This window comes from Rattus norvegicus, chromosome 13, assembly GCF_036323735.1.
Source record: "Rattus norvegicus strain BN/NHsdMcwi chromosome 13, GRCr8, whole genome shotgun sequence".
In the NCBI taxonomy this organism is placed as follows: domain Eukaryota; kingdom Metazoa; phylum Chordata; class Mammalia; order Rodentia; family Muridae; genus Rattus; species Rattus norvegicus.
In genome coordinates this window covers 78653603-78675452 of record NC_086031.1, presented here as the reverse complement: position 1 = coordinate 78675452, position 21850 = coordinate 78653603, and the positions used below count along the sequence as shown (strand labels likewise).

At 39.1% G+C, this 21850-nt stretch overlaps 1 protein-coding gene across 4 annotated transcripts in view; it reads right to left on the bottom strand.

Annotated features, from left to right (window-relative positions):
- Kifap3 (kinesin-associated protein 3) overlaps positions 1–14604 on the bottom strand; it is a 136973-nt gene extending 122369 nt beyond the window's left edge. The window contains exons 1-2 of one of the 4 annotated variants that reach the window (XM_039090489.2): positions 14387–14604; positions 881–1012 (exon numbers count right to left, since the gene is read on the bottom strand). In XM_039090489.2, coding sequence (XP_038946417.1) covers positions 881–1012; positions 14387–14466 — 212 coding nt within the window. In that variant the 5' untranslated portion in view covers positions 14467–14604. Of the gene's footprint in view, positions 1–880; positions 1013–3924; positions 4295–14386 lie in introns of those variants that run through there. The other 3 variants (XM_039090490.2, XM_063272116.1, NM_001401347.1) reach the window with 3 other exon arrangements.
- Between the last annotated feature and the right edge of the window lie 7246 nt (positions 14605–21850).

The following is a 21850-nucleotide window of genomic DNA, read 5'->3' as shown; positions in this document are numbered from 1 at the left end:
GCCAGCCAGAGCTTCTCAACTACAGCATCACTGGAATTTAGGCTTAGTATCCCACCTTAGATGCCAACGTGACCATCTTATAATGACAACCTACCATATCTCTAGGGGAAACAACGTGGCTTGTGGGGAAAAACTATCTCCAGACTGTTTAATTGCCAGAGTCAATGCTCTATATTTAAAGCAGCACTTTCACATGTTCTCCTAGCAGCCCAAGCACCCTTGATCCAACACAACACGGCGTAAGTAGAAATTCTTTCTAAGTAGTTACCAAGGCAGTGTTGTATAGCTGGAAATGGGTTGAGAGAGAACACCAAGTGATATCAAATTTTCTCTACTAGCATAGGGCTTTAGAAGGAAAGTAGGATAATTACCAGCAAAACTTCAAAATAATGAAAAAAGAATAGTTCCCAAGGCACTCCCTTGAAGTACTTTAAACCATAAAGGAAAGTGAGTGGGACTCTGGATCTAAGAGCAGTCTTAAAAAGAGCCTGTCATATACTAGCATTATTCTGAGGGCTAGGTGCCTTTCATCAAGATCTGTGCCCCATTTGGGAACATCTGCACATCATACCACTCCCAGCAATTCTATGGGAGAAAGAACACAGGATCTTCTAAGACTCCAAATTTCTAAACTAAGCAAAAATCCCATATAAACATATCTTTTGTGATTAATTTGACTTAACATTATAAAAGTTTTACTTTCTCTAGAATATATTCCATATTTATATAGTTGAATGCAATCTTTCCTTAACTAAGATGAAGTAATCCAGAAGGATGTTATTACCATTTATTGTCTATGAAGATTAAAATAATACCATTTCTATAAAGGTTATATAAAATCTCCTATTTCCATAATGTATACAAAATGAAGGAAACTTACATTTTTTGGCATTCCTTTCGTTCTCCCAACATGGGATCCCCCATTTCTCCAAGAATGGTAGCCTCCACTTCATACTGAACGATAAGAGCTTTTTCTGATGGATGTACATCAATATTCCCCCCTTTAACTTTCCTACAAAAATTAAAAAAGATTAAATCTCACAGGACATCCATAACTTTCACCAGGTTTCTACATCTAAACTAAAAAAAGAGAAAGTCATCCTATGTTCAAGGACTAAATAACCTATTATTCAGAGAGCAGTATGTCTCAGCAAACCCCATCAAAGCCTTGACAGCCTGGAGGAGAAAAAAACATGAAATTTTACAGGGAAACAAAGACCCCAAATAACAATGTTGATAAATATCAGGAATGTTGTAGGACTCACACCTCTCGATGTGAGCAGTAAGTTACTAGCTCAAGGAGATACACACATTGATAGATCACTTGGTTAGGACTCAGTGCAGGAAAAGACCTATGTTTACCGTCAGTTAATTTTCAACAAGGATGCTCTAGGTATCCATGGGGAGACAGAACAATCTCTGACAGACGATGCTAAGAAAATTAGATGTTCTTAGCCACCAGATACAATAATTAACTCCAGTGGAGAAAAGACCAGCGTTTAAGAGCTGAAGCCATAAAACATAAGGGGAAGCTTCATGACTTTGAATTTAGTAGTGGTTTCTTAAATATGTTTCCAAAAGTCATAGTGATTACTAACAAATTAGACTTCAACTAATCAAAATGGTTGACAGTACTGACATATTCAACACAGTAAAAAGACGACCGAAGGCTGGGGCCAATGTTTGTAAACTGCATATTTAATAATGCCATATATATTTATATGCTGTATTCTATTTCAATAACAACGTTCTCCTAAAAAGGAAAGACAAATGACCAAGGAGGATGAGAGAAGCTCAGTTTTCTTGGTTGTTAGGAGATGCAAATTAAGGCAGAATAAGGCACCTCTTTACAGCCCCTAGAACTGCTACAATTACAGAGCAAACATGGGAAACACAGGGAGAAAATAACAGGCATGGGCAAAGTGTGGAAAAAAATGGAGTCCTCACACTTAAGGGTACACATGAGGTACAGGCACTGAGGTACAGGCGCTGAGGAAAGCAAGCTCCTGGCTGGCTCTTCAATGAGTCCAACATGAGATTACTCCATGTTCCTGTAGGCCCCAGCTTATGTGTACACTAAATGACTGAAGAGAAGCGTCATGATGACAGTAACGTTATTCCTAATAGGTGACAGGCACAAACCCCCTAAATATCTATCAACACTTGGTCATGAGGCTATAATATATATCCATGCAATGAATATATATTATACAGTTACACAAAAAGGCATAAAGCGTCAACATAGTACAGCACAGCATAGTTTAACAGAAATGGAACATAAGTATTCACTGTGAAAAAACTGAACAAAGCAGCATACATACCATATCCATCAAGATCCCGTGTGTCATATATATATCCATCTAAGTGTGTATGTATATACATAATGTGAGGGCAAGGCAAACTTTTGTCACAATTAGGCAAAATTGAACGATGTTTTTCCATCGTTCTGACTAAAGCATCACAGTGACTAGATCAGTTGCACTGTTTTCTAGATGGTGTGGTTTTCAAAGAGGGTGCACACTAGTACAATGATCCTAAGGAAAACCACGTTGGACACAGCCATATTATATGGAAACCATCAAACGCTATCACAGCAGCACTTTCTTTAAAATAACCTTAGGTTTAAAGTTGAAATTAGAAAATTCGTTGTTGACAAAAAAAAGTGTATGGGAAATTGTACGTGTGTACATGTTGTTAACAAATGTGTGGGGAAATGCACGTGTGTGTATATGTTGTTAACAAAATGATGCTGGGAATGAGGACTGACTATATATTTGTTGTGATTCCTTTTACAAATATATTTGTTTTGATTCCTTTTACAAATCTCTGTTGAAAGTCTTCTCATTTGCCTTTTCCATTAAAGATATAAAATGAAAAAGACAAAGCACTATGTTCCCTTTGTCTTATAAAAGCAGTACAGTTGATTTATCTTACAATTGCTTGACTATGTTAAGAGTCCACTAACACTTGTAAGATATTTCTGTGATGGCTAGAACCCTATCAGTAAGGGAAAATATACTCAACAAATTTTATTAGGACTTAACCACCTAACAGGCATGTTTTAATGTCTCTCATTCTCAAATGAAGTAATTATGTCCAAAAAAAAAAAAAATCTGTGTGCTTTTTGCAGTGGATTAGCAACAGAGCTTTAACTAAAAATAGAGACTCCAAATTAGCATTTTCTTTAATTTATTCACTGCTTGCTCACACTTGATCCAGTGGGAGGTATATTTTTTTTTTTAACCATGGGTGGTCTTATTTTGGACAGAAGTTAAGGAATCTCACAAAATTTCCTTAATTTCCTTTTTCTTTGGTGTGGCTGATATCATACATATTTTTTTTAAAAAGTAGGCTTTTTCATGCCAAGGTCTTAATAATAATAATGAACTTCCTACAGAAATTATACAGTGAATGTCACCGTCAAGTGGGTGAAATGGACCAAGACCAGAAGACTCAACATCTCAATCCAGTCTTGCATAAAGCAAAAACCACCACCTCTGCCTTTATTCCACACCCCCCGCCATGATTTACGAATCTCAAACTGAACACAAATCGGTGATGTGACACAATTCATTTCCAAGTTCCCATGGGATTCATCTATTGAGAAATCCAGGAGAGTGGGATAGGAAAAAACAAAAACAAAAAACACGAAATATGGGGTTTACCTCGCCCAACCTGCCTCTCACTGCGGTTATAGATTAATATACCAAGGACACCATCATAGATGCTGTCAGGATGCCTCCAAGCCAAAGTGAATTAAGGACCTCGCGCCCCGCCGCAGGGTCCATCCTTTATTCCATCCCATCATTTTCTCTTTTCTTCCCTGCTTTCCACCCCTTCACATATCTAGCTTTGCCCCTGGACATCCCATGGTCAGAGGGTTAACACCTAAGGATCTGCTCAGGGCGGAGCCCCGGTCGTCACCTTTTGAGGTATCTGGCGTCCTCGCTTTGCATGGCGGCGGCAGCAGCGGCGTGGGGAGAATGGGAGGGTCTGAGGATCTGGGAGGGCTACTTCCGGGGACCCGGCCAAGGTACCCTCAAAGCAGAGGCGGTGACAGTCCCGAGGCCTGCAAGGCGGGGCAGCGGCGGCGCAGCGGTTACCACGGTGAGGCCGCCGGCCCCTCCCACAGCTCCTGGGCCCCAAAACACTGGAGCAGCCCAGACCCGCCCAGAGCCGTCAGGGCACGACTCTCCGCAAAGCGCATGCGCTCACGCGACAGCTACAATCTGCGCAGGCCCAGTTTGAGGCCCTGGCTCCTGCGACAAATCTGACGTTCCCAGGAACTGCGGGGAAGGGTTTGGTGCTGATCTGGGAGCGTGTGGTTAGGAGGCGTATTCCCGGTCACTGCCCCCTGGAGGATAGGAAAGGAAAAAGCATTGCAATCTGCAAAACTGGAGTTTAAAGTCCTTAGCGTGAAATAAGACAGTGTAACCAGTAAACCTTTTAGCTAATGACGGTCATCAGGGTAGCCTTTGACAACAACCTCTACGGTGGAGCTTCTATTCTGGAACATATGAGGTTCTGCACTGATTGCACTGAATTCTAGCTGGTGGAAATAGTTGGTGATATGGAGTGTATAGGACTAGAGTCAACTTTGAAAATGGCAATTAAAATCATAAAGTAGAAAACACTCCCTTCTATTACAACAAGCCAATGTCTGAACTTCCAAATGGTTCATTGATTCCTGAGCAATCGTTCTTCCAAGGCAAGCAATTGTCGACAATGTATAGAGAAAAAAGAGCTGCTTTTTAGCAGTGGCAAGCTGTCTGCTCTGCTTCGAGATGGGGAATCCTTTAACCTGTCCTTCACTGTCTTCTAGTACATTGTTAGCCACTCCTTTAAATGAGTTAATAGTGATTGATCTTTATGTGTAAAATGTCACACAGAGAGACATTAAAAAGATGTTCTATGCCCCTCCCCATTCACGCCGATTAAATTTATTTCGGTTAAAGTTGTAACTATTCTTTCAATCTATCAAGAATGGAATTCGGAGCAAACTTTCAGTTCTCTTTGTTTATACAAGTCTTCTTAATGAACTGTCACAAAATTCTGTCTTTAAGGTAGTCATGATATTCAGCCTTTCTTCTCCGTTCACACTCTGATGATTAGTCTAAGCAGGTCACATATGGAGTTCTTCCCAACTTGACTTCTATTTCAAATATAGATTCTTCAAACCAAGGCAAAAATGTACAAACTATCGGTCACAACATCTTTAACAATTATAAAAGCAGGGCAGACTACTTTAAAGCAGTGGTTCTTAACTGTGGGTCCTGACCTCTCTGTGGTTCGAAGGACCCTTTCACAGGGATCTCCTAAAACCGTCAGAAAACACAGATATTTACATCAAGATTCACAACAGTAACAAAATTACAGCAGTTATGAAGTAGCAATGGAAATAATTTTATGGTTGGGGGTCACCATACCATCAGGAACATATTAAAGAGTCACACAGAGTGTTAGGAAGGTTGATAAGCACTGCTTCAAAACCTTTGTAAAGGATGACAGGATGGCTCATTGGGTAACAAAGCCTGCCTCCGAGTCTGATAATGTGAGTTCTATCTCAGGGACCCACATCATGGGAGGAGAGGAGCCTACATCTGCAAGTTGTCCTTTGACTTATACATGTGTCCAGAACACACACACACACACACACACACACACACACACACACACACACACGCTAATTAAAAATATCTTTTAATGTAAAGCCTTTATATACCTAAAATTAAAAGATCAAAATGCAGAGACAGGCTTCATAATAAAGCCACATGCTTACATATTCAATCTGACAGCAGTGCGTGTGTGCGTGTGTGTGTGTGGGGGGGTGGGGGGTGGGGAGAGAGAGAGAGAGTTAGGTAGCTGAATGTGTGCTTTGAAGCAAGCCAATAAGCCGTATTCCTTCATAGTCTTTTCAGTTCTAGTTCCACGTTCCTGCCTTGAGTTGACTGTTAAGTCAAATAAACCTCTTTCTCTTCTCCCAGGTTGCTTTGGTTAGTGTTTCATCACAGCCACAAAGCACTGCTGTCAGATTGAATATGTAAGTATGTGGCTTTCTTATGAAGCCTGTCTCTTCATTTTTGTTGTTCTTTTCATTAACTGATGGCAGGCAGTGCTGTAGGCTTTACCTTAAAGAAATTTTCAGTGCAAATTCAGTGCAGGAAACTAAATATAGAGTGGCGATTCAGCTAAAAATAAACATTAATTGCCATGAACATTAAAAAAATTAATTTCTGCTTAGCAACAAAGACACCAAAGAAAGCAAAAGGATGAGTCAAAAATGCCATAAGCCATTTGCAGCAAATACAAACGAAGACTGGGTTACTATTTGGGCTCTGTTATGATCCTCTGCTATAAATTGCAGAAAATATAACCTACTTGGAAAAGGGGCAAAGGAGGAAATAGGAATACAAAGTAAACAAAGAAGAAAGGAAGGAAAGGAGGAGGAGGGAGGGAGGGAAGGAGGGAAGGAAGGAGGGAAGGAAGGAAAAAGGATGAGGTAAAGGTGTTCCACTTTACCAGTAGCCAAGGAGCAAAACGAACTGTATCTGGTGAGGATGAGAAGCCCTAGAGATTTTTTTGGTCCACATTTGTAGCGGATTGTACAGTCGAAAAATTATGTGAGACTAACATGTCTGATTATTTGTAAGGCTGGATACTTTAAATATCAACCATCATGCTCTTAGTTTTGTGTCTCAGAGAAAATCCTAGTATCTTTGTACAATGAAGACTATTCAAGAATGATCAGGTGTATTGAGAACTGTGAAAAAGCAACTTAAAAACTGGATCTGAAGTACTTTAGACAATGCAAACAATTAGCCAGAGTGTCTACATAAGAAAGATGTGAAGACAAAAAGACTACTGAAAATTACATACAAGACTTTTTAATTCAGATAATTTACTTGCAATAATATAAATTCTTCTTGGTGTATGGTTCTGTGAGATTTTTAAAGTTCTTAAGTTATATAATTTTCAGAGTTATAAAAATAGAGTACTATCATTCTTCTAGAATTCCATGCATTCCTTTTGGTGGCATCCTATATTAACAGTTCAGGGAAATATGGATCTGTGTTCTGTTCTCAGAATTTTATCATTTCCAAAGTGTCATCTAACCAAATGTGTTCTGGGTCTATTTTGGGGTGTGGATAACATTCCAGATTCTTTTCCTTTGATACCCTTGAGGGCAGTGTGCCCCATTATTGCTCCCTAAATAGTCTCCAGTATAACATTTCGAAAGGTCTTATTACTACCGAATGAACTAACTGCAAAAGAAAAATATAAATTTGACTCTTTTTTTGAAAAATACATTAAAAATGAAAAGGTAAGAGTATGACAGAAAGGATTTTTCATAAATAGATAAGATCAATTACCTGCATTAAAATTTTAGAACTCAGTTATAAAACTTAAAATAAGCAAAAATATGTTTTACAAATAAAAAAGTACTATTAACACATGATAATTTAATGTTCTCAGTCATGGAAGTGTAGCCCATGATAAATATGTTATGCACTGATACTAGTTTATACCCATATTGTTTAGGAATAAAGCATTTTGAACTTTGTAGTTTGAAACACACATTTATTAGCTTACAGTTCTGTGGGTCATAAGTATCAAATAAGTCCCACTGGGCTAAAGCCAGGATGTGATGAAAAGATTTATCCCTTTCTGAATACTCTTCATGTCTGCCCACATCTTCCCCTTCCCCACATTCAAGAGCCCATTTATATTCCTCTGTCATGGCCTCTCCTGTCTCCACAGCTGGCAATTTTACCTCAGACCTTTCTCATCTTTCTCTCTTGCTGATCCATGTTTCATTTTATTTGTCTCCCCATAGCCAAGAAATAGTTTATACATTTAAAAACCTATATGGGCTATCTGGAAACTTTAGAACAACCTCTCCATGTCAAGATGGGTCTTTAATTTTAATCAAATATGTTATTGTCTCAAAAGGTAACACATTTATAAGCTTCTGGAGGTGTGATGTAAACATCATTTTGGCTTGCTGTAACACTATAATACATTTTCTAACAGGATCCTCCAGAGCTTTCAGGGAGTAAACTACCAATCAAAGAGTACATATGGAGGGATCCATGGCTCCAGCTACATATGTAGCAGAGCATTGCCTTATCTGTCATCAATGGCAGGGGAGGCCCTTGGTCCTGTAGAGGCTTGATGCCCCAGCACAGGGGAATGCTAAAGCGGTGAGGCAGGAGTGGGTGGGTGGGCAGAGGAACACCCTCATAGAGACAAAGGGGGGAGTTTGCAGAGGAGAGAGCAGGAAGGAGGACATTTGAAATGTAAATAAATAAAATAACCAATAAAAAAGAAAATATAGGAACAACATACAAGGACCTCTAAGCACTTTATGTGACTCTTAGAATAAAATAATGAACAGAATAGGGACAAGCAAACATGTCCTGAGTTAACCCAAGACAGAAATCCCAGGCAAATTAAAGAAAGAGATGTCCATCAGAGGCCTGCCACACCAGGACAATCCAGGTTAAGCACCCTCCTCACTACAACAAGAACATCCAGATGACCAAAGTCATCCAGATGGAAGAAAAAACAAAAACAAAAACAAACCAAACCTCGAAAGAACACAATCAACAAAAGCCATGGCAATGTGACCCCTTCAGAGCACAGCAACCCTACTACAGCAAACCCTGGATATCCTAGCATAACCAAAGCACAAAAAATGACCTTAAATCAGATCCTATAAAATGATAGAGGCCTTCAAAGAGGATGTGAATAAATCCCTTAAAGAAATATAGGTCAATAAAATTAAATATATGAAGAAAATAAGTAAAACTGTTCAAGACCTGAAAATAGAAAAAGAAACAAAAATGACAAAACAAAAACAAAAACAGGGAATTGTGAAGATGGAAAACCTAGGGAAGAGAACAGGAACAATGGCAAGCATCGCCAACAGAATACAAGAGATAGGAGAGAAACTCTCAGACATAGAAGAATGATAGAAGAAATTGGTGTGCCAGTCAAAGAAAGTGTTAAGTCTAAAGATTTCCTGACACAAAACATCCAGGAAGTGTGGGATACCATGAAGAGACCTAACCTAAGAATAATAGCAATAGAAGAAGATGGAGAGTCTCATCTCCAAAGACCAGAAAATATTTTCAACAAAATCACAGAAGAAAACTTTCCCAACCTAAAGAAAGAGATGCCTATAAACATATTAGAAGCTTATAGAGCATTAATTAGGTCAGACCAAAGAGAAAATTCTACCACCATATAATAATCAAACCACAGAATTTACAAAATAAAGAAAGAATAATGAAAGCAGCAAGGGAAAAGGCCATGTAACTAACATATAAAGGCAGGCCTATTAGAATTACACTCAACTTCTCAGCAGAGACTCTAAATCCTAGAAAAACCTGAACGAATTTCTTGCAACCTGTATAAAACCACAGATGTCAGCCTAGACTACTACATCCAGCAGAACTCTCAGTCACCATAGATGGATAAAACAAAATATTTAAAGACGAATCCAAATTTAAACACTACCTATCCATAAATCCAGCCCTACAGAAAACACTAGAAGGAAAACTCCAACCTAAGGAGGATAACTACACCCAAGAAAACAGGAAACAAGTAATTCTGCACCAGCAAAAACAAGGGAAGTACACACATACCACCACTACCACCACCACCACCATCACCAACAGCATCAAAATAATAGGAATTAACAATTACTGGTCATAATATATCTTGACATCAATTTCCTAATAAAAAGAGACAGGCTAACAGAATGGATGTGAAAGCAGCATTCATCATTCTGCAGGATACTAAAACACACCTCAGCAACAATGATAAACATTATCTTAGAGTAAAGGGCTGGAAAAAATTTCCAAGCGAATGAACACAAGAAGCAAGCTGGAATAGCCATATCCAATATTTAATAAATTATATCCAATATCTGATGAAATAGATTTTCAACCAAAATTAATCAAAAGAGACAGGGAAGGATACTTCATAGTCATCAAAGGAAAAAAATCTACCAAGATGATATCTCTCAATTCTGAACAGTTATGCCTCAAACACAAGGTCACCCTCATTAGAACTTCAACTCAATTGAACACTGAATCCTATTCATTAATAGTGGAAAACTTCAACGCCCAACCCTCACCAATTGACAGGTCATCCAGACAAAAACTAAACAGAGAAATTGTGAAACTAACAGACATGAATCAAATGGACTTAACAGACATCTAGTAAATTTCACCCAAACAGAAAAGAGTATACCTTCTCAGCACCTCATGGAACCTTCCTGAAAATTGTCCATACAGTTGATCTGAAAGCAAGCCTCAATAGATATACAAAACTTGAAATGATGCATTGTATCTTTTCAGACCACCATGGATTAAAGCCACAGCCACAGCAACAGAAATACCAGAAAGGCTATGCACACATGGAAATTTAACAGCTCTCTAATCAATGATTGCTGGATTAAGAGAAAAGTTAAATACTTTCTAGAATTCAGTGAAAATGAATTCCCTAAATTCATGGGATACAATGAAAGCAGTGTTAAGAGAAATTTTTTTTTCATAGCACTAAGTGCTTCCATAAATAAATTAGAAAGTTCCCATATCAGCAACTTAAAATTACACCTGAAAGCTCTAGGGGTAAAAAAAAAAAAGAAGCAAGCACACTGAAATGGAGTAGAAGGCAGGGATTTATCAAAGTCATGATTGAAATCAGGTAGAAATAAAGAAAATTATACAAAAAATCAACAAAACCAAGAGCTGGTTCTTTGAGAAAATCAACAAGATAAATAAACCCTTACTCAAACTTATAAAAAGATGGAGAGACAGTATCCAAATAAACAAAATCAGAAATTGAAAAGGGAGACATAATGACTCTGAGGAAATTCAAAGAATCATTAGGTCTTACTTCAAAAATCTGTATTACACAAAATTGGAAAATCTTAAAAAAAATGGATGCTTTTTCAAACAGATACCACTTACCAAAGTTAAATTGAGATCCGGTAAACTATTTAAGCTACCCTATAACCCCCAAGGAAATAGAGGCAGTCATTAAATGTCTCCCAATGAAAAACAGCCCAAGGCCAGATGGTTTTAGTAGAAAACTCTACCAGACTTTCAAAGAAAAGCAAATACCAATTCTGCCCAAATATATTCTACAAAATAGACACAGAAGGAACAATGTCGAACTCATTCAGTGAAGCCACAGTCACCTTAATACCTAAACCACACAGACTCAACCAAGAAAGAGAATTTTAGACCAATTTCCCTTACGAACATTGATGCAAAAATGCTCAAGATATTTGCAAACTGAATTCAGGAATACATCAAAGACATCATTCATCAAGATCAAGTAGGCTTCATCCCAGGGATTCAGGGATGGTTCAATATATGAAAATCCATCAATGTAATCCACCATATAAAGATGAAAGAAAAAAATCACATGATCCTCTCATTAGATGTCCTTAGAAGCTGAAAAAGCCTTTGACAAAATCCAACACCCCTTCATGATAAAAGTCTTGTAGAGATCAGGGACACAAGGCACATACCCAGACATAATAAAAGAAATATACAACAAGCCAATAGCTAATATAAAACTAAATGGAGAGAACTTAAAGAAATTCCATTAAAATTAGGAATAAAACAAGGCTTCCTACTCTCTCCCTACCTATTTAATATAGTACTTGAAGTTCCAGCCTGAGGAATAAGACAACTAGAGGAGATAAAGAAATACAAATTGAAAGGAGAAGTCAAAGTATCACTATATTCAGAAGATATGTTAGTATACATAATCAACATACAAAATTCTACCAGAGAACTCCTACAGTTGATAACTACCTCCAGCAAAGTGGCTGGACACAAAGTTAACTAAGAACACATCAGTAGCTCTCCTTTGCACAGTTGATAAATGTGACAAGAAAGAAATTAGGGAAACCACACCTTTTACAATAACCATGAATAATATAAAATATCCTGGTATAACTAACCGAGCGATTGACAGACATGAAGAAAGAAACTGAGGAAGATATCAGAAGATGGAAAGGTTTCCCATGTTCATGGAACAGTAGTCTTAACATGGTAAAAATGGCCATCTTACCAAAAGCAGTTTACAGATTCAATGCAGTTCCCATCAAAAGTCCAATTATTACAAAATTACAATTATTTACAGACTTCACAGAGCTGTCCTCAATTTCATATGGAAAAGCAGAAAAACAAACAAACAAACAAAAAAAACCAGAACAGTCAGTTTGATCGATGGAATTGAATCAAAGACCCTGAAATAGACCCACACCCCCACAGGAACTTGAATTCTGACAAAACCATACAATGGAAAAAAGAAAACATCTCCAACAAATGGTGCTGGTCTAAGTGGATGTCTGCATGTAGAAGACTCCAAATATATCCATATCTATCATCCTGCACAAAACTCAAGTCCAAGTGATCAAAGAGCTCAGAATAAATCCAGATACACTAAATCTAATACAATAGCAATGGGGGAAGAGCCTTGAGGTCACTGACAAGGTACAGGAGACAAGTTCCTGAACAGACCACCAATAGCTCAGGCTCTAAGATCAACAGTTGATAAATAGGACCTAATGAAAGTGAAAGGCTTCTGTAAGGCAAAGGAAACTGTCAATATGACAAAATGGTAGCCTACAGATTGGGGAAGGATCTTCACCTACCCTACAACTGACAAAGGGATAATATCTAAAATTTATAGAGAACTCAAGAAGTTAGACACCAATAAACCAAATAACCCAATTAAAAATGGGGTACAGAGCCAAACAGAATTCTCAACAGAGGAATCTCAAATGGCCGAGAAGCACTTAAAGAAATAGTTAGGCCTTAGTTGTCAGGGACATACAAATCAGAATAACTCTGATGCTCCATTTTACATAGATCAGGAATGGCTATGATAAAAATCTCAATTGATAGCACATGGTGGCAAGGATGTGGCGCATGGGAAACTATCGTCCACTGCTGATGGGAGTGCAAACTTGTACAACCATGTTGGAAATCAACTTGGCAGTTTTTAGATAACAGGGAATAGTCCTACCTCAAGGCCGAGCTACACCACTCCTCGGCATATACCTGAAAGATGTGTCACCATCCCACAAAGACACTTGCTCCACTATGTTCATAGCAGTTTTATTCATAATAGCCAGAACTGGAAACAACCTAGATGTTTCTCAGCTGAAGAATGAATAAAGAAATGTGGTTCATCTACACAATGGAATATTATTCAGCTATTAAAAAAAGACATGAATTTTGCAGCCAGTTGGATGGGACCCAAAAGACATGTATGGCCTGTACTCACAAAATGGATATTAGCCATAAAATGCAGGCTACACATGCTACACTCCACAGACCCAAAGAAGCTAAATGAGAAGGAAGGCTCAAGTTAGGGGGCTTGATTCTCAGAAGGGGGAATAACCTAGTTGAAGGGGGCAGGTGGAGGGAGGGAACTGGGTAGGAGAGAGGATGGGGAGGGGAGGGAGGGTAGGATCAGGAAAAAGTGTGGGGAGGTGGCAGTGGAAATCTGCAACTGGTGGGAGTGAAAAAGTGGGGGGATGTCTAGAGGATGTGCCAGAGACCTGGGATAGGGGAGGCACCCAAGAATCACTGAGTATGACCTTAACTGTGACTTACAGCACTGGGTATATGGAACCTGAAGAGACCACCTCCTGTAGCCAGGCAGGAACCTCACGGAGCAATAGGGGCTCCAACCACCCACAAAACTTTTGACCCAAAATTTAGCCTGAATACAAGAAATGTAGAGTCCCCTCTGACATATTAATGATACTGCTACGCCTTCAGACAGGAGACTGTATGGCTGTCCTTTGAGAGTCTCCACCCAGCAGCTGACTCAGACAGATGTAGAGACCCACAGCAACAGTGGATGGAGCTTGGAGACTTTTATGGAAAAGTTTGGGAAAGGATTGAGGGCCCTAAAGGGGATAGGAACTCCACAGAAAGACCAACAGAGTCAACTACTGAGACTGAACCACCAACCAAAGAGCATACATGGGCTGGACCTAGCCCTCCTCTACATTAGTAGCAGAGACACAGCTTGATCTCTACAAAGGTCCCAACAACTGGAGTGAGGGCTATTCCGAAAGCTGTTGCCTGTCTGTGGGATATGTTCTTCTAGTTGGGCTGCCTTGTCTGGCCTCAGTGGAAGAGGATGTGTCTAGCCCTGCAGAGACTTGATATGCCAGGGTGGGAGTATACCCATGGGTGCCCCACCTGCTCAGAGGAAAAGGGGGTGGGGAATGAGGGGAGGGATCAAGATGTAAAGTGAATAAATAAAATAAAATAAAACAAAATAAAAATAGTTCAAATAAACTATTTAAAAATTTCCATCCTGATTTGCTGTGTATAGTTCTTACCTTGTGACTGCCTTTGGGACATCATCAAATGGCCACTGTGGTCCAAAGAGTCCACAACCACCGGATATTAGTGCAGTCATCTTCTCACTTTTCAAATTAATTTGAGCTCGTGATACACATCTTAATACAAAGGAGTTTCAGTTAAAAGGAGTCTTTACAATGCATCTTATTCTTGATGGTGGCAACCCCTATTGACAACCAGTATGACATAGCAAACAATTATGACATCACTGGGTGACTCCAAGTGTCAGAATAGGGAGAGAAGTGGCCCATGAGGATAATGAATCTTGAATCTATTTTTCTCTTATAGTATGGACAGCAAATAATGCTTTAATAGCTATGTGTTATACCAACCTTATGATACTTGATACACAGTCAAATAAATGTATTGTCCTATATACACAAGAGATATGCGTTTAGTCACAGACACTTTTCTTTGCAACTTAATATATATATAGATTTATATGTTCAAGTAGAAGTTATAAGAGAGTATAGATACTGTTACTCATATATGAACCCTTTTGGAGAAATGTACTTGGAAAAATGAAGGGAGAGAGGATCTGAACTTTGGTTACCAGCTTATTTATTATTTTTTTCCAAAATGTATACGCAGGTATTTCCTTAGGCTTGTATAGGCAAGTAAGTCTACCTATGGATAGGCATGCCTGTGGGTAGGCATAGTTTCTGACTTGAGAGAGTACATGCAGCATAAGTACAAAAAAAAAGAGAGAAATGGATAAAATCCATAATAATATACTTTATATGGAACTAAAATGTAGTTCAAATCCTAAGGAGGATTTGAGTGGAGAATCATTGTTTAGGTCTTGAGAGGTTGTTGAGGGCACAGGACGCTCTCCAAAGAACTGAAGCTATGAGAACCAGCTAGAGACCTCAACAACTAGGGGGCAAGCAATCAGTATTTCTGCTATGCAAGCCATCATTTCCATACATCTACCTCTCACTTTCATGTGTTGTCTTTCCCTTGACCATTCTACTGAATTTTTAAAACCTATTAATCATGAAATCCTCACGAAAGACCGCACACCATCTCTCACTCTCACTCTGCGGCTTCCGATTCCCCCACCTCACACAAAATACCATTTGCGTTAGGTGTTCACTGACTCCCATTTTACTACATATTTGTTAGAGCCTATTTCATATTTCAGGCACACTTCAGAGCTAATGTAATAGGGAAAGTAGTAGTCCAGGATCATGTGACCACTTGGGGGAAATTTAAGCTATGGCCCTATTAGCATCCAGGTGTTTCCTCTGAAGCTTTAGTGGCAGGATTAGAGAGAATTTAATGCAGAAAGTACATGAGAACTGCCAGACACCTCCCCTGGAATGACTTGAAAAGTCCACGGTGACCAAGGAGGTTGGTTCCCTCATCACCTCTCTTAGAAAAGTTACTGCTGTGACATAAATGTTTGTGACATAACCTCTGCGTCATTAAGTACAGAACAAGAACTGCCCACTCATTCCAGTTAGTTCGTATTAACTGCCAGTTGGAAATAACACTGGAGTTAGGTGAAAAACGAATCTTTATTTCCTGGATTGACATAAATTATTTTCCATTGAGTAACATAATCACAGCTTAACCAAGGAGCCAAAACCTTGTCATCTGTGATTTGACTTTAAGACTTTAAGTTTGTTTTCTTTCCCTTCCTTTCTTTACCCCGCTCATTCCCACTTTCTCTCCCTTCCTCCTTTGCTCTCCCTGCCTCCTCTTTAATTACTCCCCTTTCCTGTGATAGGCAGGACTCATTACAGAAATGACTGCAGATCGGAAAGATCGTTCCCAATGTGTAAACTTTGTCTTTGCTAATTATCATTTTCCTTTAAATTCTTTTTACCTTGTTCCTCCATTTACATGGATTCTTCCTTTGATTTTTTTCTTTTATTTAGTCATACTTGTGGACTAGAATAGATTATTTTTAAATTTCATTTTTATGACATTTGTACTTTTGTAGTTTTCAGTTTTGTAACTCAATACACATATACAACGCATAATGATTAAATCCTCAGATATCCTCATTTCCATGTACTGGGAACTTGCTAATACTTCCTCTCTAGCGAATTTGAAACATATAATTGATAGTTTTAGACAACAGTCAGCCATGGTGCTGTGGACAGTTAGAACTTATTCCATGTAGTTCTGTCTAATATCCACTATCTACCCTCTTATTACTCTTCCCTCCCACATTCTCCCTACTCCAGTGAAGTTTAGTCTACTCTCAGTACCTATGAAGGTTTTCTTTTCTTTTCTTTTCTTTCTTTTTTTTTTTTTGGAGCTGGGGACCGAACCCAGGGCCCCCTAGGCAAGCGCTCTGACACTGAGCTAAATCCCCAACCCCCTATGAAGGTTTTCTAAGCTTCCATGAATGAGTGAGCACACATTTGCTTCTCTGTTCTTTATTTCCCTTAACATAGTAATCTCCAATTTGATCCATTGTTATGTCATAGGACTTTGTCCTATCATATAGACCAGTCACATTCTATTGTATTTTTATTTTATATATCCCACAAATTAATCTTCAATGTCCATATTTCTCAGTTTGAATCAGTTGATCAAGTATATAGTAAGGCAAGGTAAAGGAATAAATAGCAAGGGGTAGACTGTAGGAATAGCAGATAGCAAAACATCATTAAATCAATGCTCAAAATATTCAGCAGAAACACCTGGAGAAGCTTGATTGGGAAGACTAAGCAAAGCTAATATCAATAAATCAGGGTCTTACAAACATCCAGCAGAAATTGACTGGGGAAGTTGAGGCAGCAAACAGGTGTTCTTGATAAATAAACTCCCAAGCAGAATGTCTTCCCCTATATGAGACTTCCTTGGCTTTAATTTTTTATTTTAATATGAACTTTTAAAAATTATCTTTTTTGGTATGTGATGTCTTTAGGCTTTTCTACACATAAGATCACATGGTCTGTAATCAAGAACATTTTGATGATAATATTTGACATCTTTTTGTGACTGGATAGTTTAATTATTTTTCTTACCTAATTGCTCTGCATACATCTTCTATTATTATCTTGAATTGAAATGATGAAAGTGGACATTCTTGGCTTTTCCCCAAGAAATACTTTTACAATTTCCTCACTTACCATGATATTGTCTGTGGGTTTATCACATAGTTATTTTTGTCTTTCTGTGTGTGTGTGTGTGTGTGTGTGTGTGTGTGTGTGTGTGTGCGCGCGCGTGCGCGCGCGCGCGTGTGTGTACAGATTCCCAAGATTGCCTAGCTAGCACCTAAAGAGAAACATGACTGGCATGCCTGACCCAGATACAGCAGTTATGCTATTTCCTTACTACCTCTCTCTTCGTTTTCTTCCTTTTCTTTTTCTCCTTCAGTTCTTCCTCTCCAGAGTTCACATACACACTACTATTCTTGGTTTCAAAGCCTCAACCAACGCATCAATATTGTACACCACTCCATAATGCGAAGTTCCTGAAGCTTTTAATTAAATGAATCATTTAATTAAATGAACCATTTAAGCAAAATCAATCTCACATTTCACTACAATGTACTGGAGTCCTGCTGTAAGAACACTCTTATCTAATTTTTAAGTACATATGGTTTTCAAACAAAAGCTACTCATGTCAAATTCTGGGACACCTTCCTCATCAAAATATTTCCTGTTAGAATTAAATTGATACCCCTAATTTAATGAAACCATAGAGACATTTTTTTATAGTTCTTTAAGTATTTTCTTTTACACCTTTCAATACCTCTCAGAAAACCACATGAGGTAAAAAGTAAACAGAATGTGAGGGCTGGCAAGATGGCTCAGCAGGTAAAGGAAGGGGCTTGCTGCCAAGACTGTCACCGAGTTTGAAACCCAGACTCCACACGGTGGAAGCAGAGAACAAATTCCTGCAGGTTATCATCTGACCACCACCTCTGTGCCATGACACATGCACCCATTCATACACATTCACACACACCCAAAATAAACAAAATGGAAACACAAATTTGAAGAATTTTAAACCTGAAAAATTTTGTCCTAATTTACAAATTTATAATCTTCAGGATTTAAAGATATTTTAAGCTTGGTAAAAGTCAAACGAGCTGTTTTTGAAACATCTTTTACGATTAGGAGTTAGCGATTCCCTGAGACACAAGTCCCTAAAATCCTAAAATTCTTGGCCGCTGGATTTATTATTTTGAAAGTTTGCTTCAGCAAAGACTTCCAATGAATTTATAGTCTGTGCTCTGAATGTAAAAATTATGCTTCCATACTACCCTATAACTGACCTACTAGTAATTCGATTTTGGGGAGCAGAGTCGTTATCGAGAGTCAGATTCACTGCACAGCCTCAGAAATTCTACTTCAAGCCAGTTCCTTTATAAAATCCTGTTGCAGACTTTTCTGGCTAGCGGTGATATGCCACCCAGAAAATCCCATTTCCTCGTTTTCCTCTTTCACTTCCTGCTCATACTGTGAAGACTTAGTCTATACCCCTCCAGTCTACTTATCATGGTTTGCATAAAAGTACTCTTTACTCATCCACACGTTGTAGATAATGGTTATTTGCCTATAAACCTAACAGGTTCTGAGTCTTATTTTTTCCCTCCTGCTCTGTTGGACACTTTCAGAACAAACGGGCAGTTGTTTTTGAAACACTTGCCATTTTTATGACATTTGGAACTCCTTTGCCTTGTTGTTTGTGTGCTTTTTTCTTTTTAATGTCCCCAAGTCTCCTTCTTTCACGGTGTTTACTCTGGAGTTGGTGTGAACAGAGGCTCTTGGAAATGTAGAGTGTTAATATCCTGGCATGTGTTTTGCTATGTGCAAGAGACGGCTTCTCTAGGCTGCTGGGAGCAGAGTGGAAGCAGGCCTGTCACATCAAATACAGACACACCTAGGCATGAATGATCGCATACCTATCGTACCCTCTTGTGCTCTCTGATTCCATGTGTGCACAACCAGGCCAGGAAACATGGCCCCATATTTACTGGAGCACTGCTTTGCCTTCGTTTCTAGAATGCATGGCACCTCACATATGCTTCTAATTAGTGCTCATGTTTGATTGCTTTATGTAACTTTTTACCAAAGTTAAATAATCTTGTATAAAAAATTGTCAGTTTGTGTTAAAGAAGCACAATTATGTCTCTTTGGGGAATTAGGAAAAAAAAGTGTGTGTGGGAGGAATGAGTTGAAAAACTTCAGCCCCTTTACATATATTGCCATAAATGGGAGCGACATTGAAGCAGTCGCACATTTGAGGTTCAAGAGGTTTTAAATAGCTTTTGAACAAATCAAGCACAAAGTAGTATTACTTATATTAAGAAACTTATTTAAAACAGAGCCCATTAATGGAACGTGATTTAAAACCGTGTCTGTTTTAAATATACGTTCAAAATTAAGTTACAGGGCCAGAACCAGAAATCCAGAAAGCTGATACCTCAATATAATAACTCCAGCTTTGGAGGCAGATTTATTATTTCAACCCACAAGGAAAGCATGAATTGGTAAATTACCGTGTCCAGTGTAATATAATTAGACCTAGAAAGCTTCATAAATTTCTGAAAGTGTAATACTTTGGGCTAAAGTTCACCCAACAGTGTAACAGCTATCCAAAAATGGCCTGGTGGTGCTGTGGCCTTTAACATAAGGTGGAAAAAGCAAGGGTTGGGGTGTGTGGCAAAAACCTTAGTAACTTTATCTTTACTGTTTATATCACTGTAGATGAGTAAAGACGTATATAAGCTATTAGAAGACAAAGTTCATCTAATACATACATACATGCATACACACATACAACACATACATACATGCATACATACACACACATACACACACACACACACAGATAGCATGTGGTATAGCAATGATTCCCCTTTTCCTGTGTTTTGTTATCTTTGCTATCTTTAGGATCAGGAAGGACATTTGTCCCTACGATTAGCTGATCCTGGAAGCATCATTAATAACAAAACCAACTGCTCATAGCTCATGTCCTGATCATTTCCCTTATCAAACTCTGCACACCCGCCCAATGCTCCTACTGCCTGAAGTCACTATTTTGGAGTCAAGCACCAGATGACTAAGGACTGTGCTAGATGCCCAAGAAAGCATGGAAACTTTAAGCTGTCCAATCCAAAGCTTGCTTACTTCTTCCTGTGAAAGCCAAGATGGTGTTTATTCTCCTCCTTTCCTCACTGGGGTGGGCACTATTATACCTGAGGGCTATGAATAAGTTACATTTTCATTGGATTCTTTCCTCAATATTTGTCTTCGACCTGACTCATCAAAATGAATCCAAAGAATATTCTAGTACACTTGTCATCCTTTGCCAATTGTTTACTCCTGACTTCTTCACAACCCCCTTGCCTTTTCATTCACTCATTCATTCATTCATTCATTCATTTTTTCCTACCCCCCCATTTATTTAATTTTTACACTCCAGATTTTATTCCCCTCCTGGTCCACCCTTCGACTGTTGCACATCCTTTACCTCCTCCCCACACCCCTGTCTCCAAGAGGATGTACCCACCCCATCCATCCTACCCACCCCACCAGACCTCTAAACTTCCTGGGGCCTCCAGTCTCTTGAGGGTTAGATGCATCTTCTCTGACTGAACCCAGATCTAGCAATCTCTCCTGTATATGTGTTGGGGGCCTCATATCAGCTAGTGTTTGTTGCCTGGTTGTTGGCCCAGTGTCTGAGAGATCTCGGTGGTCCGGGTTAATTGAGACTGCTGATCCTCCTACAGGTTTGTTCTCCTCCTCAGCTTCCTCCAGTTTTTCCATAATTCACCTGCAGGGGTCAGCAACTTCTGTTCATTGGTTTGGTGCACAAATCTGCACCTGACTCTTTCAGCTGCTTGTTGGGTCTTTTGGAGAGCAGTCATGATAGGTCTCTTTCTGTGAGCTCCCCATAGCCTCAGTAATGTTGTCAGGTATTGGGGCCTCCCCTTGAGCTGGATCCCCTTTTGGGCATGTTCCTAGATCTTCTTTTCCTCAGGATCTTCTCCATCTCCATCCCTGCAGTTCTTTCAGACAGGAACAATTATGGGTCAGAGTTTTGACTGTGAGATAGCAACCCCACCCCTCACTTGATGCCCTGTCTTTCTGCTGGAAGTGGGCTCTGCAAGTTTCCTCTTCCCACTGCAGGGCATTTCATCTAGGGTTCCCCTTTTGAGTTCTGAGAGTCTCTCACCTTCCAGGTCTCTGGTAAATCCTGGAGGGTTCTTCCAACTTCCTTCCTGTCTAGGTCACCTGTTTCCATTCATTCCCCAACCCAATACCAGATTGTGTTCCCTTCTCCACCTACCCGTCTCCTTTCCTTCTAAGGTCCTTCCTTCCCTCCCAATCCTTGTGGTTGCTTTTGTCTCCCTCCCAAATAGGACTGAGGCGTCCTCACTTGGGCCCCTCAGCTTGTTGATCTTATTGAGTTCTGTTAGTGAGAACATACCATGCATGTCCTTTTGGGTCTGAGTTACCTCACTCAGGATG